The following is a 17,739-nucleotide window of genomic DNA, read 5'->3' as shown; positions in this document are numbered from 1 at the left end:
TAAGAGCTTGTCGTTCGTCAAGGGCCCTAGGGGTTTCAGACCTAATACTGGGACGTAGAGGAAAGTAACGCTGCCGCGGCGTTTCGGCATCCTCGGGGGGTTCATCATAGTTCGACATGATCTAGTCGGGTCATATCATATAATCCGAGCCACGGGCTAAGGCGCGCCTAGATGCCCAGACCTGCCAGGTACAATTCAGGTGATGTTTAACGGCGGGGGTCCGTTCCACAGCAATAGAGCCAACTAAAACTTAGCCTCTCGGATCGTGGACTCATCGACAGGTTATGATTGGGCGGCTATATACAAATGCCCAACCAGTTCTGTCGTAGATTTCATAGGAATAGGCAAAATGGAAACTCAAAAGGTAGGCGAGCGTCTAGTCGCCGCAGATAAAAAAGGAAAAAAGAAGGTCGGTACTATGACTAGATAAAGTAATGGGGGGGAGGGTTGTTTGGGCGATCGTACAGATGTAGGTTGGTGGTATAAAATACGAAGAAAGCTAACGAGTACTTCATCACAGATGACTGCAACCCAGCAGTTCTATAGTTCGGTTCGGTAGGACAGTCGAAAATGGGGAAGGGGGAAGAGGGGGGGAACGGCGAGACTAAAACAGGAAAAAAAAAAACAAAGCGAGATGTGTCATACGCTCGTTACCTCCATAAGGTACCGTACCTATCAATACTTTTCTTACTATACCTGGATCAACAGAATCGCACTTTCAGTTGTTGAAGTGCCCAGAGCATAGCCGCAAAGTATAACGAATCCTCGAAGCCTCGAATACACGAAGCCACGAACCGACAAAGCCACCCTGGTCATCCTGGTTACCTACATAGGTACTACGTAACTTCAATGGTGTAATCCGTAGCTCCCGGCTCCGATACCGAACGGGAGAAGGGCGACCAACGCATTAACGAAGAGAAACACAAATCCCCTAGCGCCCTTGAAGTGTTTATTTGGTGCCTCTTTGCGCTCCTCCTAGATGGAGATTATTATTGGATGATATTGTGCGACTTCACTTATATGCTTACATTATAGAAGCTAAAGACATGTCGTAAAATTAAAACTTGAAAGGTGTAATTGTGGACGATGGAAGATGGACGATGGAGCTGTCAGAGCAAAGCCCCAACCCAGCGTATCTAGCTTAACCCGGTCCTGCTAAGCTTTTCCCCTTGAGGATTAACCCGGGGTTATTTAATCCTTGTAAACACCATAAAGACTAGGATACCCCGCTCTGCAACAACGCATTGTACCTAGGGTAGTTGATACGTACGTGAATACCTATCTTAACGGCCGCTACCTCTTAAGATATTTAACCATACATAGACCTTGGAATTTATTACATGAGTTTGACATTTACGATATACATACGTTGAAGGCCTAGAAGATCATCTATCGAGGTGATAATGGCCAGTTGTGTAAATCAGAATGCTACATAGTATAAGCATAGTATAAGCGAAACGAGCATCAGAATAACTGCGCCACCCAACAACCTTTTAAGACACCATGATGACGACCATGGATGATCATCAAACACACCAATGAATGAGAGCCTACACGTATTATGTAGCTCTAAGCCATTTACTCTTCAACATATTTGAAAGCTTCTATAAGATAGTACGACACAATTACCAATAGAGATAACCAACTTAACCAGAATACACGACATCTACCCCTCATATATGTATAATACGTACGCGGGGCACGCAATTCACCGCGCCACGATGTATTGATGCACGGATAGACGGCTGTACAACGGTGTTACTGTTATCGACTCCAAATCCAGTCCGAAAACCCAATCCGATTCGGACTTGATTAAGACAGAAGCGTCCCACTTCGTATTGTCTTTAAACTACAGGCATGACATTATTAAGCAAAAGATTATATATCCCTGTTCAAAAAGCTTAAGGTAATTATTAGTGTAAACCTAGAGATGCAGGTATTTTGTGACAGCTCTCAAACATGTCGTACTCTTTCATAAGAGGCTGTGTTCTATATACGCGGAAAAGCATCATCCAATCGCGAACCTCAAGACAACAAACATACAAATGAACACGTTTACATATAAGCACTTTTTTTCATATACATATTCCTATCATCACCGTTACCCAAAGTACTCAAACTTGCGGTAATACCTATTCCAGTAATTCCAGTAATTCTATTTATATAAAATCCAATCCTAATGACATCATCTCCTAAGAGGCCAAAGACTGCTTACGGCACAGTAATCCATCGTTTCCCGTTGGAGTAATTTATCATGTGTTGTTAGGCTATTATGATCCTCAAAAGGTTATTCATCTACGGCCGTATAAGATGTTATTGTTGAGCTAATAACATGCGGTCAAACCTAGCGACTGGTCTTACCTCATATCAACTAGAGACGCACAAGCTGGATCGATTAAGATCTCACCTGAAGCCGTCGTGAAACCTTTACTTTCTAATAGTGCTCCAAAGCTCGAGACCGTAGAGAAAGTTTGTACAATACACTGCAAACGCGAGTACGAAGCAGGTGCGTGCATGGAGTACAATAAATCCCGCGTGTTTTCTAAGAATTGTGGATTGCGCGTAGTCTACATATGCTATAGGCAGCCAAGTAATCTATCGTGTGGTTTGATCACAATTATGGAAGCTCAAAAGCCGTATTGCTGACATCAGGCAAGAACCTTGTAGTCTAATCACTCGAATGTTCGGAAAACGGGCCTTCAAGCCATGATAGAGGTATTCACTCTTATACAACAACCATCAAGGCTAGCTACTATAAAGCGTAGCTTATTCATAACAGGCTTGAAGATGCCACAATATAACTACACGATAACTCAACTATGTCACAAGGTGTTAAACAGCAAGCATAAACCATAAGTATAGCAAAGGCCCGTCGTTAACCCCAAGTAGTTCCCTAACGAGTGGCTATTATATACTCGTTCTCAATTACTGATTGTGAGATTAATGTGAAGCCGATTAACCGGATGCCATACGGATATAGGGTATTTCGAAGCTACCTCTAATTTATTATCCTAACGACTTTATCGGATATAGTTACCGATCATGTAGGTCACCTCCGAATAGAATCTAGCTAAGTGAACTAGATAGCACTATTATAGACAAGTCTAAAATCCAAGTAACTGACACATTAGATTCATATTGTTCCACGCCTAGAACTTATCACTATCACCCCGAATACTAAATATCTTAAAACAAAGCCTATACATACCTGATAGCAAGGCATCTAGGCAGATGTAATTCTGCTCTGGTTCTAGTGAATATAATTCAGTTTGCTATAAGAGAGGATGTTTAGTGAGCTTCTATATAACGGCTTAACCCTAAACCACCAAAGATACGGGGTTGGAAGACCAATATAGTTGCAATACTAAAGAGAGAATCACGATACCTTCAGACGTCAAGATAATAGACGGCGGGAAATAGAGAATGTTTAATAAAAGGCATTCAACACAATAAACATATGAACAATAAAAGCACGCTGTGGAGCACGAAGATAGCGAGAGCCTCAAATAGGACAGGAGCTAGTCAAGGGGTAGACCCTCTTACGATAGAACACAGCTCAGCTGACTCATTCGACGTCCTCAGGAATTCGATTACAATGCACATCTCAATATCAAAATCGGTAGTCCATCACTGTCAGCAAAACACTTGGGTCACTTTAAAATGCAGTTAAATTCACGTTATCTATATTCCGATGTATTATAGCCCTCGCCGTAAAGTCGTGACAAGGAAATACAGCAAACAGGGAATCTCTTCATCTTCATCGAGTTACAAGGGCTAGTCAAGTAATCCATCCTGACAAAGCATAGTCGAGATCGGACGACGTCAGGGCTTTCGCCGCAGACTTCGCGCCGTCGATATCTGGTATACTACCCGCGCCCAGACTATTTTCAACCCCGACGTTCCGCACCCGAGGTATCAATCATTATTACACTCGGAATTGGTACACACACCAACCGACAACAAATTCCAGCGGACCAGCTGGCTGCTAGTCCCCGGCAGATATTTTAAAAATTATTATCCGCGAACCCGAGCCTCCTGGGCTTCTTCCATGTTCATCTGTGTTTTTGTTCGCCCTGCAGCCAGAAAAAGACATCGCTTATTTTCATAAATGCGAAAAGAAAACCAGATAAGTTGTAAAAATATCAAAGCAGATTGTGGATAAAGTTGAATTAGATCCGAGATTCCGGTATTAATCCAAGCGGAAAGAGGCCATTTGGAAGATAAAAAGACAAGGGGATTTTTCCCTCCGGAACGAAGCAGCTGCCAAGTATAATAGAAGGTACGATCGCTGTGCCAGACACGCATAATCAAATGTCCAAGGCACGCATCGTCATGCTGAGCTTTAAGACCGACAGAACGTATGAAATGGGGACAAGAATCGAATCAGGCCTCATGCCGAACAACCAACGGAAGGGTACTCTCGAGATGGGAATATGAAAAACCACCAAACCGCAAGAGGTATAAAGTTTCCGCAACGCCGCAAGTAGGAGAGTAAAACTAGACCAGAAACACCAATCACACGCGACAACGTTTCAACCATTGAAAACTTTCGAGTCGACTTAGTTTATCAAACTCATTGCGGGTGCGAAAGGCTTTCGGGAGACAAGCTAGACGGGTCGACAGTGTCGAACTGAACAAGCTGGCTCATATCCAGATCACCTTGACCAGGCTCCGCGAAACCAGGAGAGTGAGGGTGCATGGGAATGTTTATGGTGTGCTTCGAATACATCTCGTTCAGGCTGTGCCCGTCGTCTGAAATAGCAGACTCACCCATACCGTATAGGTCGGCCGAAGACGGTCGTGGGAGCATGGAGAGGGGAGGTGATTGTTCAACAATGGCAGGGTCGCCGTGGCTAGTATAGGACAATGGGGAGACCGATTGAGGGATCTGGGGTAACGGCGATAGGAACGCGCCGCTATAAGGGGTATTGAAACTTGAAGCGGGTAACGGCGTATTCTCGGGACCCTGCGAGAAGTAGTTGGGGCTCGAGTATTCCGAAGGGGCGGTAGTAGCGGCAGACAGAGGGTACTGTCTTAGATCCATACCGTACGTAGCCTGAGTATCGATGCGCAGATTAGGGTTAACATTATTAAGACCATGAGGTTGCTGGGGAATAGGTGCGTAGATGTTTGGGCTGTGCGGCTGAGCCTGATTCTCGCCCGGGTGCTGAATGTAGAACGAAGGCATCGGATTTTGGAACATGGAAAAGTCAACAGCTGTGGGTACTGATCTGCTCCGCTGCCGCTTGTGTCCCGGTCCCGGTCCGCGCATGCCGGCGTGCATCGGGTTGATTCCCCATTGCGATTCTTGGTACATGCCGACGTGCGGCTGACCGAAGCTGGGCTGCGAGGACGGGCGGTTCGTAGGCGACACAGGGGCAGAAACAGACATTGCGTGATTCATATCGTAAGGACCGGGATTGTGTCGGTTTGTGAAAGACTCGAGAGAAGCGAGCTTTGCTAGCTGACCGCTAAGAACCTTGGGGTTACCACCGAGGTGGTGAGTGAGACAATGGGTAGCCTGGAGATCCTCCGTAAAGTCGTTGCACTGGAAGAAGCCGTTGGAGTTGGGGGACGAGTCCATCCAAAAATTAGGGGGTCGGTTTAGCTCGATAACGATTCCACCCATCTTGGTAGCATCGCCTTCGGGATTCTCGAGGTAAATGTTCTTGATCGCGTTAAAGCTGTACTCGATTTTGTATCCCGCCTGGTCATTATTAATGTAGTAAGTCATGGTACACTTTTCGGGGGAATAGAAGATGATCAAATCCATCGTGTTCTGGCCGACGCGGGTCCATTTTCCGATGCTCAGAGACCGACACGTAAGATGATGAATGACTAGAATTATTAGTTAAATCGAACTCTCTCATGGGTGTATCGAGAGACGCGACTTACGGACTTTCCCTTGTCCACCTTGCTCTCCGCCGAGCATCATTGATCCGTACGGAAGAAGGCCGGTACGTCCCATGTAAGGACCACCGAGACCCTTTCCAGACTCCATGGCTTGCATGGCTAGGTAGGCGCGCATCGACTCGGGGATGGAATCGATATCTTCACCTGTCTCTAGGCTCTTCTTCGCCAGAAGCTTGATCTTGGCGCGTCTACAGGAGATGAGTGTGGGTTCCCTATAAACATTGGTGCTCATATACATACCGGTTCTGGAACCAGATCTGAACAGACCTTTCGGTCATATTGATCTCTTCTGCTATCCTCTCCCGAACGTTTGCGGTCGGGGTAGGATTCTTATTAAACTCCATCTCCAACGTCGTGAGCTGATCCTGAGTCGCGCGCTGTCGCTTCTGATTCTTCTGCTGCTGCGTCAGGGTGCTCTTCCGAGGCGGGCGCCTCGAATTGGCATTGGACTGGGAGTTCGACTGCGCCGAAGACGGCGAAGGCGATTGGCTATTCTTCGCGTCGATCGTGCCGGGCGTCGACATGGCTTCTGGAGTAGAATAGGTCGGGGCCGCGACAGTTGGGGCCACGGAACCCGAATGTTCTACTTTGATAGGAGTGTCCATCTTCGGACGAGTTACTCAAAAAAGGAGCGTCGGTGTTAATAAATAAAGTTGCGGGTGGTGATCGACCTCGAAATCGTGGGTTCAGACGCGATATTATCGATGGCTTATCCCGAGCACGCCCGTAGATCGAAAGTATTATTCCAATGAGGTTCTTGAAATATGTAAAAAAGTTGATAATAGTTAATAAGGAACGAATAGCACGGAGCTATAGCTACAGCGCAGTGTCGAGTTGATACAAATCCGTCGATACACAATACTACTACTAGTAGTAAGTATGATCGGTAGCGAGGTGACTGGGGTAATGATCTTGTTGGTAACTGATAAAGTTAAGCCCAAGGAATGAAATGGACCCGAAAGGAGTGACGGTGTCCGTAATGGCTAAGACGAAAGAGAGCGTGGGTTCGAAGAAAAAAAGGAAATAATGAATAGGGGGGAGGAGAAAAGGCGGAAGATTCGTCGACAACGACAACGGTGACGATACGGGGAAGAAGACGAAGATGGAGAGAGGACGGCGAAAAAAGGGAGGAGGGGAAAAGGGAAAAAAGGAGGACAGTCAAAAAAAGATAGTAAGGGCGACCCAGCATCAACTACCAAAGTAGCAGCCAGTAGTATCTGGTACTATGTGGTACTTAGAGTTGGGACCTGCAGTAAAGCGACGGGGATCAGCCTGGCTAGTAAAGTACACTACGGCTCAGGCAGCCCAAGTCCAGGTGCTTGGGGGGGGGATTTGGGGGAAAGGCCAGGTACCAACCGAAGAAAAAAAAAAAAAAAAAGAATCTAGGTGGGTCCACTGCAAGGTACATATGTGTACGCTAGATACTGTGCATATACTGTACATCCGAAGTGGTGGAGGCAGTGGGGAGGGTACCGATGCGGTTTCGCGGGAGCATGCTTTAGGTTGAGCAAGCGGGCTAGTTTCTGATACGTGACGCTTGCTTAGCCCGACTTGACCTAATACAGTATGGAATGTAGCTAGCGCATTTACTCAGTTACAGATCAAAGTTCAGACGACCTATCAGACGATAAGTTATGGAGACTTTTAAGTCTTTCAAGACCCAATCGCAGAACTCGTCTGATGCCCTTCCAGCTAAATCCGTCGTTTCCTACCACACACACACAAACACGCGCACACGCACGCACACATTTTCTCCCACATATTCGCGCAAAGCGTACACCGTCTTTCCGTTACCCGCGTAGAATAGGGAAGACAGCCGCTTCTTTCTTTAACGTTCGGCGGAAGCTATAATATATCGCTTAACAATGCCGATACTATATGGAAATGTGCATCAGATCTAACCTTGCTGATGTCCTCCCATTACCCCTCGGTACTAGGACAAGCGTTTTATCTAATCCGAATAAATAGACAACTAACTGGTCAGACGGCTTAGACGGTCAGGAGTGGATGATCGGAGACAGTAGTATAAAGTGGGTTAAGTAGATGTTAAATGGAGCAAGATGATTGAAAAGGCCCTGGAAGTCCGGTAACACGTTTGTGGGACTAACCCCTGACGATGACTTCAACTGTATGTATGATAACTAAGTATGACAAAACATAGAAATAGTTACCAAGGAGTCGAACACTGCCCGTTTGGTTACAAGTTTGTTCGACAGATGTAGTTCGACGTCGTGAGCAGTTATGCGCTTAAAGTTGAATAATTCCTCAAACGCTTTTATATGCATGTGTTATCACTCTTGACTTTTAGGTGTCCTTCCCCTGGACATCCCAAACAGTGCGGTGGATAATATTCTACTATGTACCGGGTTGCGCATGAGAGAGGTACCTAGAAAAGGAAACCTTCTGACTGGTGGACCATAATAGCTACGCTGTCGGCTAAAAGAGGTTGGACATCCACGCTGATGTGCGCCGCCACTTTGGTGTATCAGTCAACATACCTAGGTACGTAAATACGTAAATATGTACGCGGAAAAAGCGTCTCAAATACGATGTCAACCTATTAAGGTATTAAATATCAGAGCATGCTACTTCTTGCTCTGTCTTCGCCTTCTTCATCCGAAATCTCGGTGAGCTTAAGGAACCATCCTATGGCTACATATGAAAGGCGCGCGCCACGGTCTTTCTCAACGTGGCCGTGCCAGCTCTAGACCTTCAGTGGCCTAATGGACGGCGTTAAAGGTTGGCAACACGCAATACATAAATACACAAGGTAAGCTGGCCGATCTGCGATTGTCCTTGTGCAGGATAATCCAGGTCGAATATCTAAGCCGACAGGACGGGACTCGTACGACAGTTCCCCGAGCCGCTTGTCTAACATAGACATTTTGGCCCCCAAATCGATGGTCTCGGATTCGGACCGGTCAATGGGATCTACCTCTATGGTAAAGTTTCCTAAGTGCTTCATCATGTATAGTGGTCAGTCGGGAGAGTAAAAAGAAAAAGAAGAAAAAACCTCGACCCACGCGCCATCTCACGTGAATAAGTATGTAGTTGGCCGCAAATAACGGAAGATGCTTACCAAAAATGCACTGCTTCGGGCTGGAAAGTCAAACGCACGATTAAGCGTCCTGCCTTGAACAACCTAGATGACGATCCATCCTATCCATCCCGGTCATGGTGGGGGTTGTTTGACGGCGTACGTTTTAGAGCCAATAAGAAACCCTTGTGTTGATATCGCTCCACGAACGGCAAAGACTGTTATGCAAGAAAAGGGGGGTCAAGGGCCTAAGAATACCTTTGTTAGTCGTCAGACCTGACACTGACCTTACCTGACCAGCCAGCGCAAACGCCTGGCACATACCCAATAGAATGATAAAAGTCTTTACCTCGCCTCGCCCCTCAGCATTCATAAGAACTATATATGTATGTACTAGTATCTATTCTTATCGTCAACGAAATCCAACCAAGAATATGAATACCTAGTCTCTTTGGATTCGGCCTGCTCGATTACCGATCCTAAAGCCTGGTGGGATCTAGCAGCCAACCTAGTCAGTCATCATATCCCTGCATACACTTTTCCGCAACAGTCAAGACACTCACGCGGTTGACCGCGTCCGAACAGCCCGCGGCCCCTCTTAAGGAACCAGTGGCTTGAACTACGGAATGGTCCCATGCTTTTCCCCGCCAGCGCGTCATCAGGATTTAGAGAAGAAATACATAACATAGTATAACACTATGTATGCGTTGCCCGAGATGATGAGATGATGACCTTTTTTCTTCCCTCGGATTTTCCTTTCGGGAAGAGATCTTGATGAGAAAGTAGGACTGTGTGGGTGTCAGTACCTGCATTGGTGAGCCAGTAGCACGGCGGGACTGCACAACCATTCGTCGTGTTCCTGCAGTAGCATGGAGTCGGCTTCGTGTGCCGTTACTTATTTCCGCACTGTGTAGCACATTCTTCTCCTATCCGTCCATCGCCCGCGATTCCTAAGTCTTGGCTTCTTGTTGGAGGGGTCGTATAGGTATGCGCGAAGAAGATCGCTTTCACAGTACTGTATGTAGCAACTCCTACCACTCACGCCTGTCATGCTCAAAAAGCTCTACATACAAGCCAACTATGTATGAGTTTATGTATGTGTTAAAATACAGGCTAAGACGACCATCTCGATGAAACTAGCCGTGGTATCTTTATGCGTATCGGCGATACCAGCGGCTTATCTATTCTGTAACGTTTCTTTTGCAGGTCGGCCGTGTTCGCGGTAATAATCCGCTAACAGCGTATTCTTACCTTACCGCCAAAGTGGTCAAGTCGCAGGATAAAGATCCCTTACGAATCCCTCGCGTCCCGGTAAGGAAGAACTTTGGACCTGCCAAGCATCAGCGAGGTTAGGGTTTAAGCGACTTGAGACACTTACAGCCGAGAAAGCGCGGTAGATCTCGGCTCTTAACCTTCATGGGGGTCAGCTGTATGGTACGGCTGTAAAGAGTAAGCCTCATCATCGATACTCTTTACATACAAAATCGACCGTACCATTAGACATCTCTTATTAACATACCGGGTCAAACGAAACAACTCGGATCGTAAGAATAACCTAATCCTTACCTTACGGCTCAGCACAGTGCCCGGCGGATCGAGATACATGCATACTAGTCTCTAGATGGCTTCTCACATAAGCCCCAAGACGACGACCCCTTGCAAGTTAGCGTAGCGTACTTGGCACTAGCGCTACTACCCCTGAATCGTGAACCAACAGAGGGCGTCACGCGTCCCCGTCGGTATTGTACCTTGCAGAAAAGATACATTCCCGTCTGCGTATGTATCTTCTAATGCCCTACCCTCCACAAACGCGCCTGGATTTTTCATCTATGTTACGGGAAACAGGTTATTAGTCTCAGCCTCGAATGTGACAGACGGGAACGAGCAGTTCTTACAAGTGTAAAGGGAAGATCAACGAAGACCTTTAGCCAACCCTGGATCTTGATCTGACATATGTCATCAAGTTACTATATTTTCGTTTTTACATAACATGTGTGGATTCGGAAAAGCACCGCGACGCGTCCAACTTGTTACCAGACGCATTCCACGACCCTTGCTGATCATCGAGCCACAGCTCGCATAAAGGAGAATGCAGCCAGCAAGCTGACTTCTACTTTCGTCCAGTCGATCATGCACCGTGCACGCGGGCGTCTATCAGGCTGACCCTCTCCCGATTGGTTAGCTTGACGGCCTGACCTGAACTAGTTTCTTAAGTTCTTAAGGCTTCGGCCGGTATCGTTTTATGTTTCCTTAGCACACGTACGGAGTACAATCTTCGATCTTTCGGCGGTAGACGGAGTTAAGTTATGCGTACGTTGGTAGAAAGGCACACGAGGAGTTCTATCTACGCTTGCTGATCCGAGCGTAGTAGCTATTTCTTAACATCGTATTTTAAGCCAAGGCTTCGAACACAAATAGGCGCATCTAGAGATCGTATTACAGATCGTATTAGAGATCGGCCAGCACCATAGTATGAGTATACCAGGCTATATCCGTGTTTAGCGTATCTCACCCGCCCGCTTTCTTTATCCTCCAGGGTCTAAACGGTAATAGAACGATATCTGAAATCGAAGAGGGACAGCAATAAATCCAAGCCACTGAGCAGTCGACAAAGTGCCCGATTTGCATTAGGTACTAGTTATTGTGAATACCATATGTTAGGTAACTACCATAGGGGAGGTCCGGGGGTATAGGGAATCATTCCGTATAAATGAAACCATTCTACCTGATAGTAACATGGGAATCAGCTTGGTGCATTCCAACATCGTGGAATGATTCTATTACTAGAATGATTCCGTAAAATAGAACGATTTGCCTTTTCACGTGACTTTCACGTGATATTCACGTGAAAAAGTGGGGTCAAAAAGGAAAAAAGTCAAAAAATTAGAAGGACTGGTCCTCGAACCCACCACTCTCGCGTTCGTGTAACCATAAACCCCACCTTTTATTATTAAGGTTAAAGTTTAAAGTGTAAACGTTTGAGCTAATGGGACGAGGTGGCCAATCTCATCGAATTATTTCATTGTGGAGATTTTCCTGTTTTTAGGCCTTATAACCTTTACATCAGAAAAAGTAAAATTTTGACTTAGAAAAAAAAACTTTCGAAAAATTTTTATTTTTTATTTTTATTTTTTTTCATTTGGTTTTTTTTAAAAAAAAATTTTTTAATATTTTATTTTTAATACTTTTTTTATTTTTATTTTTATTTTTTATTAATTTCTATTATTTTTTATTTTATTTTATTTTTTTATTATTAAAATTTTATATTATTAGTAAAATAGTTCCAAAAATTGGAACGATTTTACAGGATGGAATGGTTTTACGGTTATGGAACGCTTTCTTTAAAATAAGATATTAAAAGTGGGTAACTTGACCCACTAGACCCGGATTCTGACCAATCAGAGCCCTTAAAACCCAAAAACGTTCCGCCGCACGGAATCATTCCAGTTTTAGAATCATTCTCCCAAACCCCCCTCCTCCGCTATGGTACCTACATAAGGTAAGATATTTAATAAAAGCTACACTTCAACAGTATACCTGGGCGAGTAGCATCTCGGGCATAAATGCATGTCCTTAAGACTCGCAACTTCATGCATCAACCCGTAGCACTACCCGGTCCCCAGATTATGCATGAAGTTGATATAACTCGGTTTAGCCTTGCCAGCCAATGGTTTCACAGCACAGTTTATATCACATTCTCCTGGTAAGCGCATGAAAGATCACTCTGATCGTTAGCGAATACAGGGGTCCTTTCTTGCCATGTATTTTTGCACAGACCTGCGTATATGTTATATTATCGTACTGTAGCTGCAGCTTACTGAAAGAGAAATCCGGTAAATATGCTCCAAGAACGCCTTCGTACAGCCCTTTACGCAAGATCAAATTAATAGGCGAATTGATATCTGACCACTCTTATCCAGCTCTCATTTCCTCCATACGGGTTGCAGCATGGGATGATATGATATGTCTTTATCGTATGCAGAGTCGTACTGTTGTAGATTTATCGGCCCATTTGCATTAAATATCTACATATGTATCGTACGAAATCCGCACATCTAGCACCAAGGGTTCTAGAAAATAGTTCGGAGGATTTAGAAAAGCAAAATTGTTTGCTATCCCGGCTCGTGGCCTCAGCTTCTCGCCTCGCGGACATGGTAGACCTGCGGCGTCACATAAACGTCCCCGCTTAGACTGCTCTATTAAGAGGATCAGTATTATGGACTACTCTCGAAATGGCAAACAGGCAAGGCCCTCGGTCATGCGCTCTATCGCACCTTGCCTATTCCAGGGTTAAATGGCGTCTCGAACGGTGCTTCCCGATCGTTTTTGCTTGCCATGTACAAGGCCTCTTCGTGGACTGTGCCCTTTGAACTGTACTGAAACCATGATGTTGCAACACATGCCCACTCGGAAACAAACTGAAGCTTCTGCATACGAAGTAGTTAGAGTCTTACGCCTAATAATGACATCATAGTCTCTGCCGGTCTTTTAGATAGGTTAATTACCATCGTATCTAATATCCGCTAATACTTTAGACTCTACGCGGGATATCGCAGTCAGAAGACGGTCCATATCTACTTAGAGCCGGCCAATCAAACCCCTTCTCGTTCACTATAATTACAAGTTCTATAAGACGCCAGCCTTATGAGGCATAAATACGATTTGTTAACGGCATACGGTTCATGCCGGCGACACCGTAAGTAGTTCATGAGAGGTAATCGCTCCGATCTAAGCCCTAGCAAGAACGTGCTCGGGCGGCCTGGGGTTAAGTTCCATGGGCATGAAACGATCAGTGGGTAATAGACCATCCCGCGGTTGATGCGCGTCTTCTATTCTTGGCGGATCCTATTCACAATGAGGCTCCCACGTCAGCACGCAAATATAGCTAAATCCCAGTGACATAACGGAAAAGTTTAACTACCAAGGTAGTTATAAATAAGTAGTAACTAACGGATACTTGACATTTAATCGTTCAACAACGAGGTAGAAACTTCAGTTTCAGTTTCGTGATAGTTACCCATAGTGTTGTATAGAGATCTTATATTGCTAGTTATAAGTTCAAAGTCTTTCCAGTATATAAGGATGGATTCGAGACATCATTTTATAGAGTATTGAAACAGCCCTAATATTGTTAGTAACCCCCATGGTATCATGATTTCTATATCGGCTTAAACCTGATGAACTCAGGATCAGCGGCTGAATTTTAGAACTCTTCGGGCTATGAAACAACGTAAATATTGACTCGTGAGGATTTAATTTACACGAGTTCTATCACACGGTATATGCCGGGTACGTAACTGACAGGACTATCCGGCCAGTGACTCTTCGGTATTCGGACTCCGATTGATGTTGAATATAGTATAGGTTCGTAAGAGTATTATAATGCGTGATAAAGCTAGAATGCCTTTATGACGGTTCTAGCCCTCTAGTAGAGATGAGCTATATAGCTATAAGTAGCTGTAATAGCCCACATCCCCAGCAGATGTCCTGTGTAAATACAAAACAGCAAGGCTGGTTGGTATTCATAGCTCTTTCATGACCTCGGCCACCGCCTTTGCGGCTATCCGCTTACGTTGGTCTTCCGGTAGCCCAGCACTCGTATCGCGCACGGCTTGCAGCTTACCCATCATGCGCTCTATCTTCCTGATCTCTTCATCATTCATATCTTCCCCGTCATCCTTCTTGCTGGTGTCCGTGCTCAGTTCTCCGTTTAGGAAATCCTCATCTTTCTCGGAATTCCATATCGCTTGTTTGAGATCGGCAAAGTCCTCGCGGTCGAAACCAAAATCGAGGTTTTCTGGATCGAGATCAGGCCCATCCTCGTCTTTACCATTATCGCCATTTTCGATGTCAAATTGCGCCTCAAAGTCCTCAAGGTCCTGGGGATCAAACCCAGGGTAGTCATAGGACGTTTGAGACCAGTCGATTGACTCTAGAGCTTCTAGGGCACGAGGGATGCCAGTCTTTTCTGCATGTCTAATTAGTCTCTTGCCTTCGATTCCCGATCCTGCCGGATATAGGTGCAGCAGAGGCAAAACGTACCACCGAATTCGTTTCGTGTTGCTACGGACTGATTCTTGACCTGCACGAACTCCAAGCACCATTCGGAGCAGTAATCTTCCCACTCATCGACATCGTCTATTTCTCCAACTCCCAGACACAAACCGACCCCGTCCCAGGTCCAGCCGCCAAGCCCCTCCTTGACAACCTTGCCTACATTCTGGATAAGTTCCCGTGCGGCTTTGATCTCATCTGTCTGCGACTTGACCGGTAACGGGAAGACTACGACAACTCCGCCTAGAACCCCAAGGACCATCTTGGCCTGGGGAGATAGGAAAGAACCGGCCCATTCTGAGGGTGATGATATGAGGTCTAACCATATGGGCACTTCAGCAGTATAATATTTTGATTTTAAAGAGAGGCTGTGTGATGAACCGGCTAGTGACGTTGATGTCTGCTCTGGATGAGTACCGGTGAGGTCTAATGGAAGGTTAGTTTAATGATAGAAGTAATTCATGTATATAGAATGACAGGCTGGGGTAGTAACCAAAGTATGTTGGAGATATGTTTTATCAATTTACCTTTAATTACCTTGGTTAAGTGGTGAGTCGAATCTGCCAAGGAGACGGCTAATATGCGACGGGGATTTGAGATATCCATATTAGAAATGGCACGATATATGGTATTATGGCTGATGCTTGTTCGGTTGATGATTTAAGAGGTACTTGAAGGTGGATGAATTATTAGAGCCCGGCTCCCGTCTTTGCCCCGCCATCCCACTAATGCACATTGCCGCGATAAACCCACAATGTTATCATCATGACTAAGCCACTTACCCGGTAGTTGTATATTGTATACATGTACCTTATTCACATGTATATTAGTGTAAGACAGGAAAGAACCGTCGACATTCATGTGTCACCTCCAAGTACATGTAACTCACGACGTCAGTGGCTTAGGTATTTATTCAACTTCAAGATCTACCTTAGGTTTCGTATCCTCCAAGTTTCATCAACCAATTCAACCATCATGTCACATCCCGAACCATCACAACCGGTTCAATCCATCAAGGCTTCGGACATACAAGCATCGGGAGCGCAAACACAAGGAATGATTCGCTCCAATGCGATAGTTGACAAATGCGACGGTATCTGCGCTACTAGTATGCTTGCAAAACCACATACCGCCTCGGCAGTCCATCATCACGGAGAACAAGACACGATAGTCTATGCTGTTAAGGGACGCGGAACGGTCGTTAGCGAAGGGGGAGCAAAGAGGGTAGATTTGGAACCTGGTGACTTTGCCCTCATTCCTGCGTATATGGAACACCAAGAGGTCAACGACAGCGACGAGGATATCATCTGGACCATCGTGCGCAGCGGGAGGATTCCAGATGTAGTGAATCTTACCGGTTGGAATGGAGAACCCATCAAGGGTTAAATACCTAATTAAGCAAGAACCAAATGCTTGTCCATTTATTGTGTATATATATACGACCGAGATAAACACACCACATCCCCCTAACATCCTCTATTCGCTCAACCCCTTAACTCCATATATAGTTTCCTCCAAACGTCTGTCTAATGTATATTAGCCTCTTCCGCCGTTGTAATCAGCACCTCCAGCTCTCCGTAGCCTAGTCACGATATCCTTCTCGTCAAGGTCACCTCGATCACGGGCGTCGACTGTTATAGAGTGATGCGACAACACCTTCTTCACGTTTGAACTCTCTATGGATACGCGGGCTTTACGCATCACCTTGACGCTTTCTCCGATCCATACGATGAGTATGAACTTGACACGCTTGCTCTCCGAATCGTTGTTGTATTCGACTCGCACGTACGCGTAATTGACTTGGGAGTCGTCTAGCTTCGATACCACCTCCGATAGTCCCCCGCTGCCGGTTCCCGAGAGTACCAACTTGTCGCCTACGGCACTCGCATACGAGAGTAGCAGCCAGTTCGTCGCGTCCTTGTCCGAGCGTACTGCGTCGTATGCTGCTAGGACGTCGGGGGAGTCGATACCGGACATCTTGCGGGTGGGGTTCTTCGGGAGGGAGGATGAAATTCGAGAAAAAGGTGGTTAATTCGTTACTATAACATATGGGAGTGATGAAACCGGTCGAATGGTTTTTGTTATCGAAATTTGAGTAACTATTTTGCTTGTGATGAGTTTTGGTTTAGTAGACTGAAGGAAAGATGGGTGACCCCCTTGGGCGCTGGCTTCAAATGGTATAGTTAAATGGCATAAACGTTTAGTGCTGTCGACGGTCCGTCAGACTTATTGTCAGCTGTATATGCGACCCAGTTCTTACCCCTATTTCCACTTTCAGTTTATGCGCGTATCACAATATTGTTTTCGAAACGGTAAAGGCTTTAGAAGATATGGTAAGTCATGAAACTATATTGATGCTCTGGTCTTTAATACTATCGTGCGTACTCACGGGACAAAGGGACATTACAGATATTAACCCAGTGGAAGTTTATTCGCGCCAGATCATATTCAATGAGCCGTTGAGCTTATTCCAACGTATTTGGCCCATTCTTGGTACCAGTCTAGGGGACTAGAATTCCTATTGGTATGGGAACTCCAGTACCAGCCAGAATCATTTGGAAACTGGCATGAATATTCCCAATAAGACAATTCGAAGCTTGTTTCGAATCGTTCGGTGCGCACGACATCTGAACGTAGAGCAATTCGTAACCCTTGTTCTACGGATGGGTTTAGAAGTTTCCAACGGGTGGCCTCAAGGTCTTGGCATGCCATCAGCTTGAGCTGTTCCCCAAACG

General features: G+C 45.6%; 4 protein-coding genes across 5 annotated transcripts; 1 reads left to right on the top strand and 3 right to left on the bottom strand.

Moving 5' to 3' along the window:
* Positions 1 to 4,573: 4,573 nt before the first annotated feature.
* On the bottom strand, positions 4,574 to 6,518 carry GL218_06410 (Homeobox protein HOY1; the record flags this gene model as incomplete). The annotated part of the gene is made up of 3 exons (XM_033583121.1): positions 4,574 to 5,838; positions 5,896 to 6,101; positions 6,154 to 6,518. 3 exons carry the CDS (start codon positions 6,516 to 6,518, stop codon positions 4,574 to 4,576), a joined length of 1,836 nt encoding a protein of 611 aa, XP_033433522.1.
* Positions 6,519 to 14,472: 7,954 nt separating this feature from the next.
* On the bottom strand, positions 14,473 to 15,610 carry GL218_06409 (uncharacterized protein; the record flags this gene model as incomplete). 2 transcript variants are annotated; one of them, XM_033583120.1, is made up of 3 exons in its annotated part: positions 14,473 to 14,957; positions 14,993 to 15,430; positions 15,532 to 15,610. In XM_033583120.1, 3 exons carry the CDS (start codon positions 15,608 to 15,610, stop codon positions 14,473 to 14,475), a joined length of 1,002 nt encoding a protein of 333 aa, XP_033433323.1. The 2 variants fall into 2 exon arrangements, with proteins under 2 accessions (XP_033433323.1, XP_033433324.1); XM_033583119.1 differs by having other exon boundaries at positions 14,473 to 14,918.
* Positions 15,611 to 15,979: 369 nt separating this feature from the next.
* On the top strand, positions 15,980 to 16,390 carry GL218_06408 (putative cupin domain-containing protein; the record flags this gene model as incomplete). The annotated part of the gene is made up of 1 exon (XM_033583118.1): positions 15,980 to 16,390. One exon carries the CDS (start codon positions 15,980 to 15,982, stop codon positions 16,388 to 16,390), a length of 411 nt encoding a protein of 136 aa, XP_033433322.1.
* Positions 16,391 to 16,540: 150 nt separating this feature from the next.
* GL218_06407 (Coactosin) lies at positions 16,541 to 16,981 on the bottom strand (the record flags this gene model as incomplete). Its single annotated transcript, XM_033583117.1, has 1 exon — positions 16,541 to 16,981. One exon carries the CDS (start codon positions 16,979 to 16,981, stop codon positions 16,541 to 16,543), a length of 441 nt encoding a protein of 146 aa, XP_033433315.1.
* Positions 16,982 to 17,739: the final 758 nt, after the last annotated feature.

This window comes from Daldinia childiae (genome assembly GCF_008694065.1).
Source record: "Daldinia childiae strain JS-1345 chromosome Unknown Scaffold7, whole genome shotgun sequence".
Classification (NCBI taxonomy): domain Eukaryota; kingdom Fungi; phylum Ascomycota; class Sordariomycetes; order Xylariales; family Hypoxylaceae; genus Daldinia; species Daldinia childiae.
This window is presented reverse-complemented; position numbering and strand designations above follow the sequence as displayed.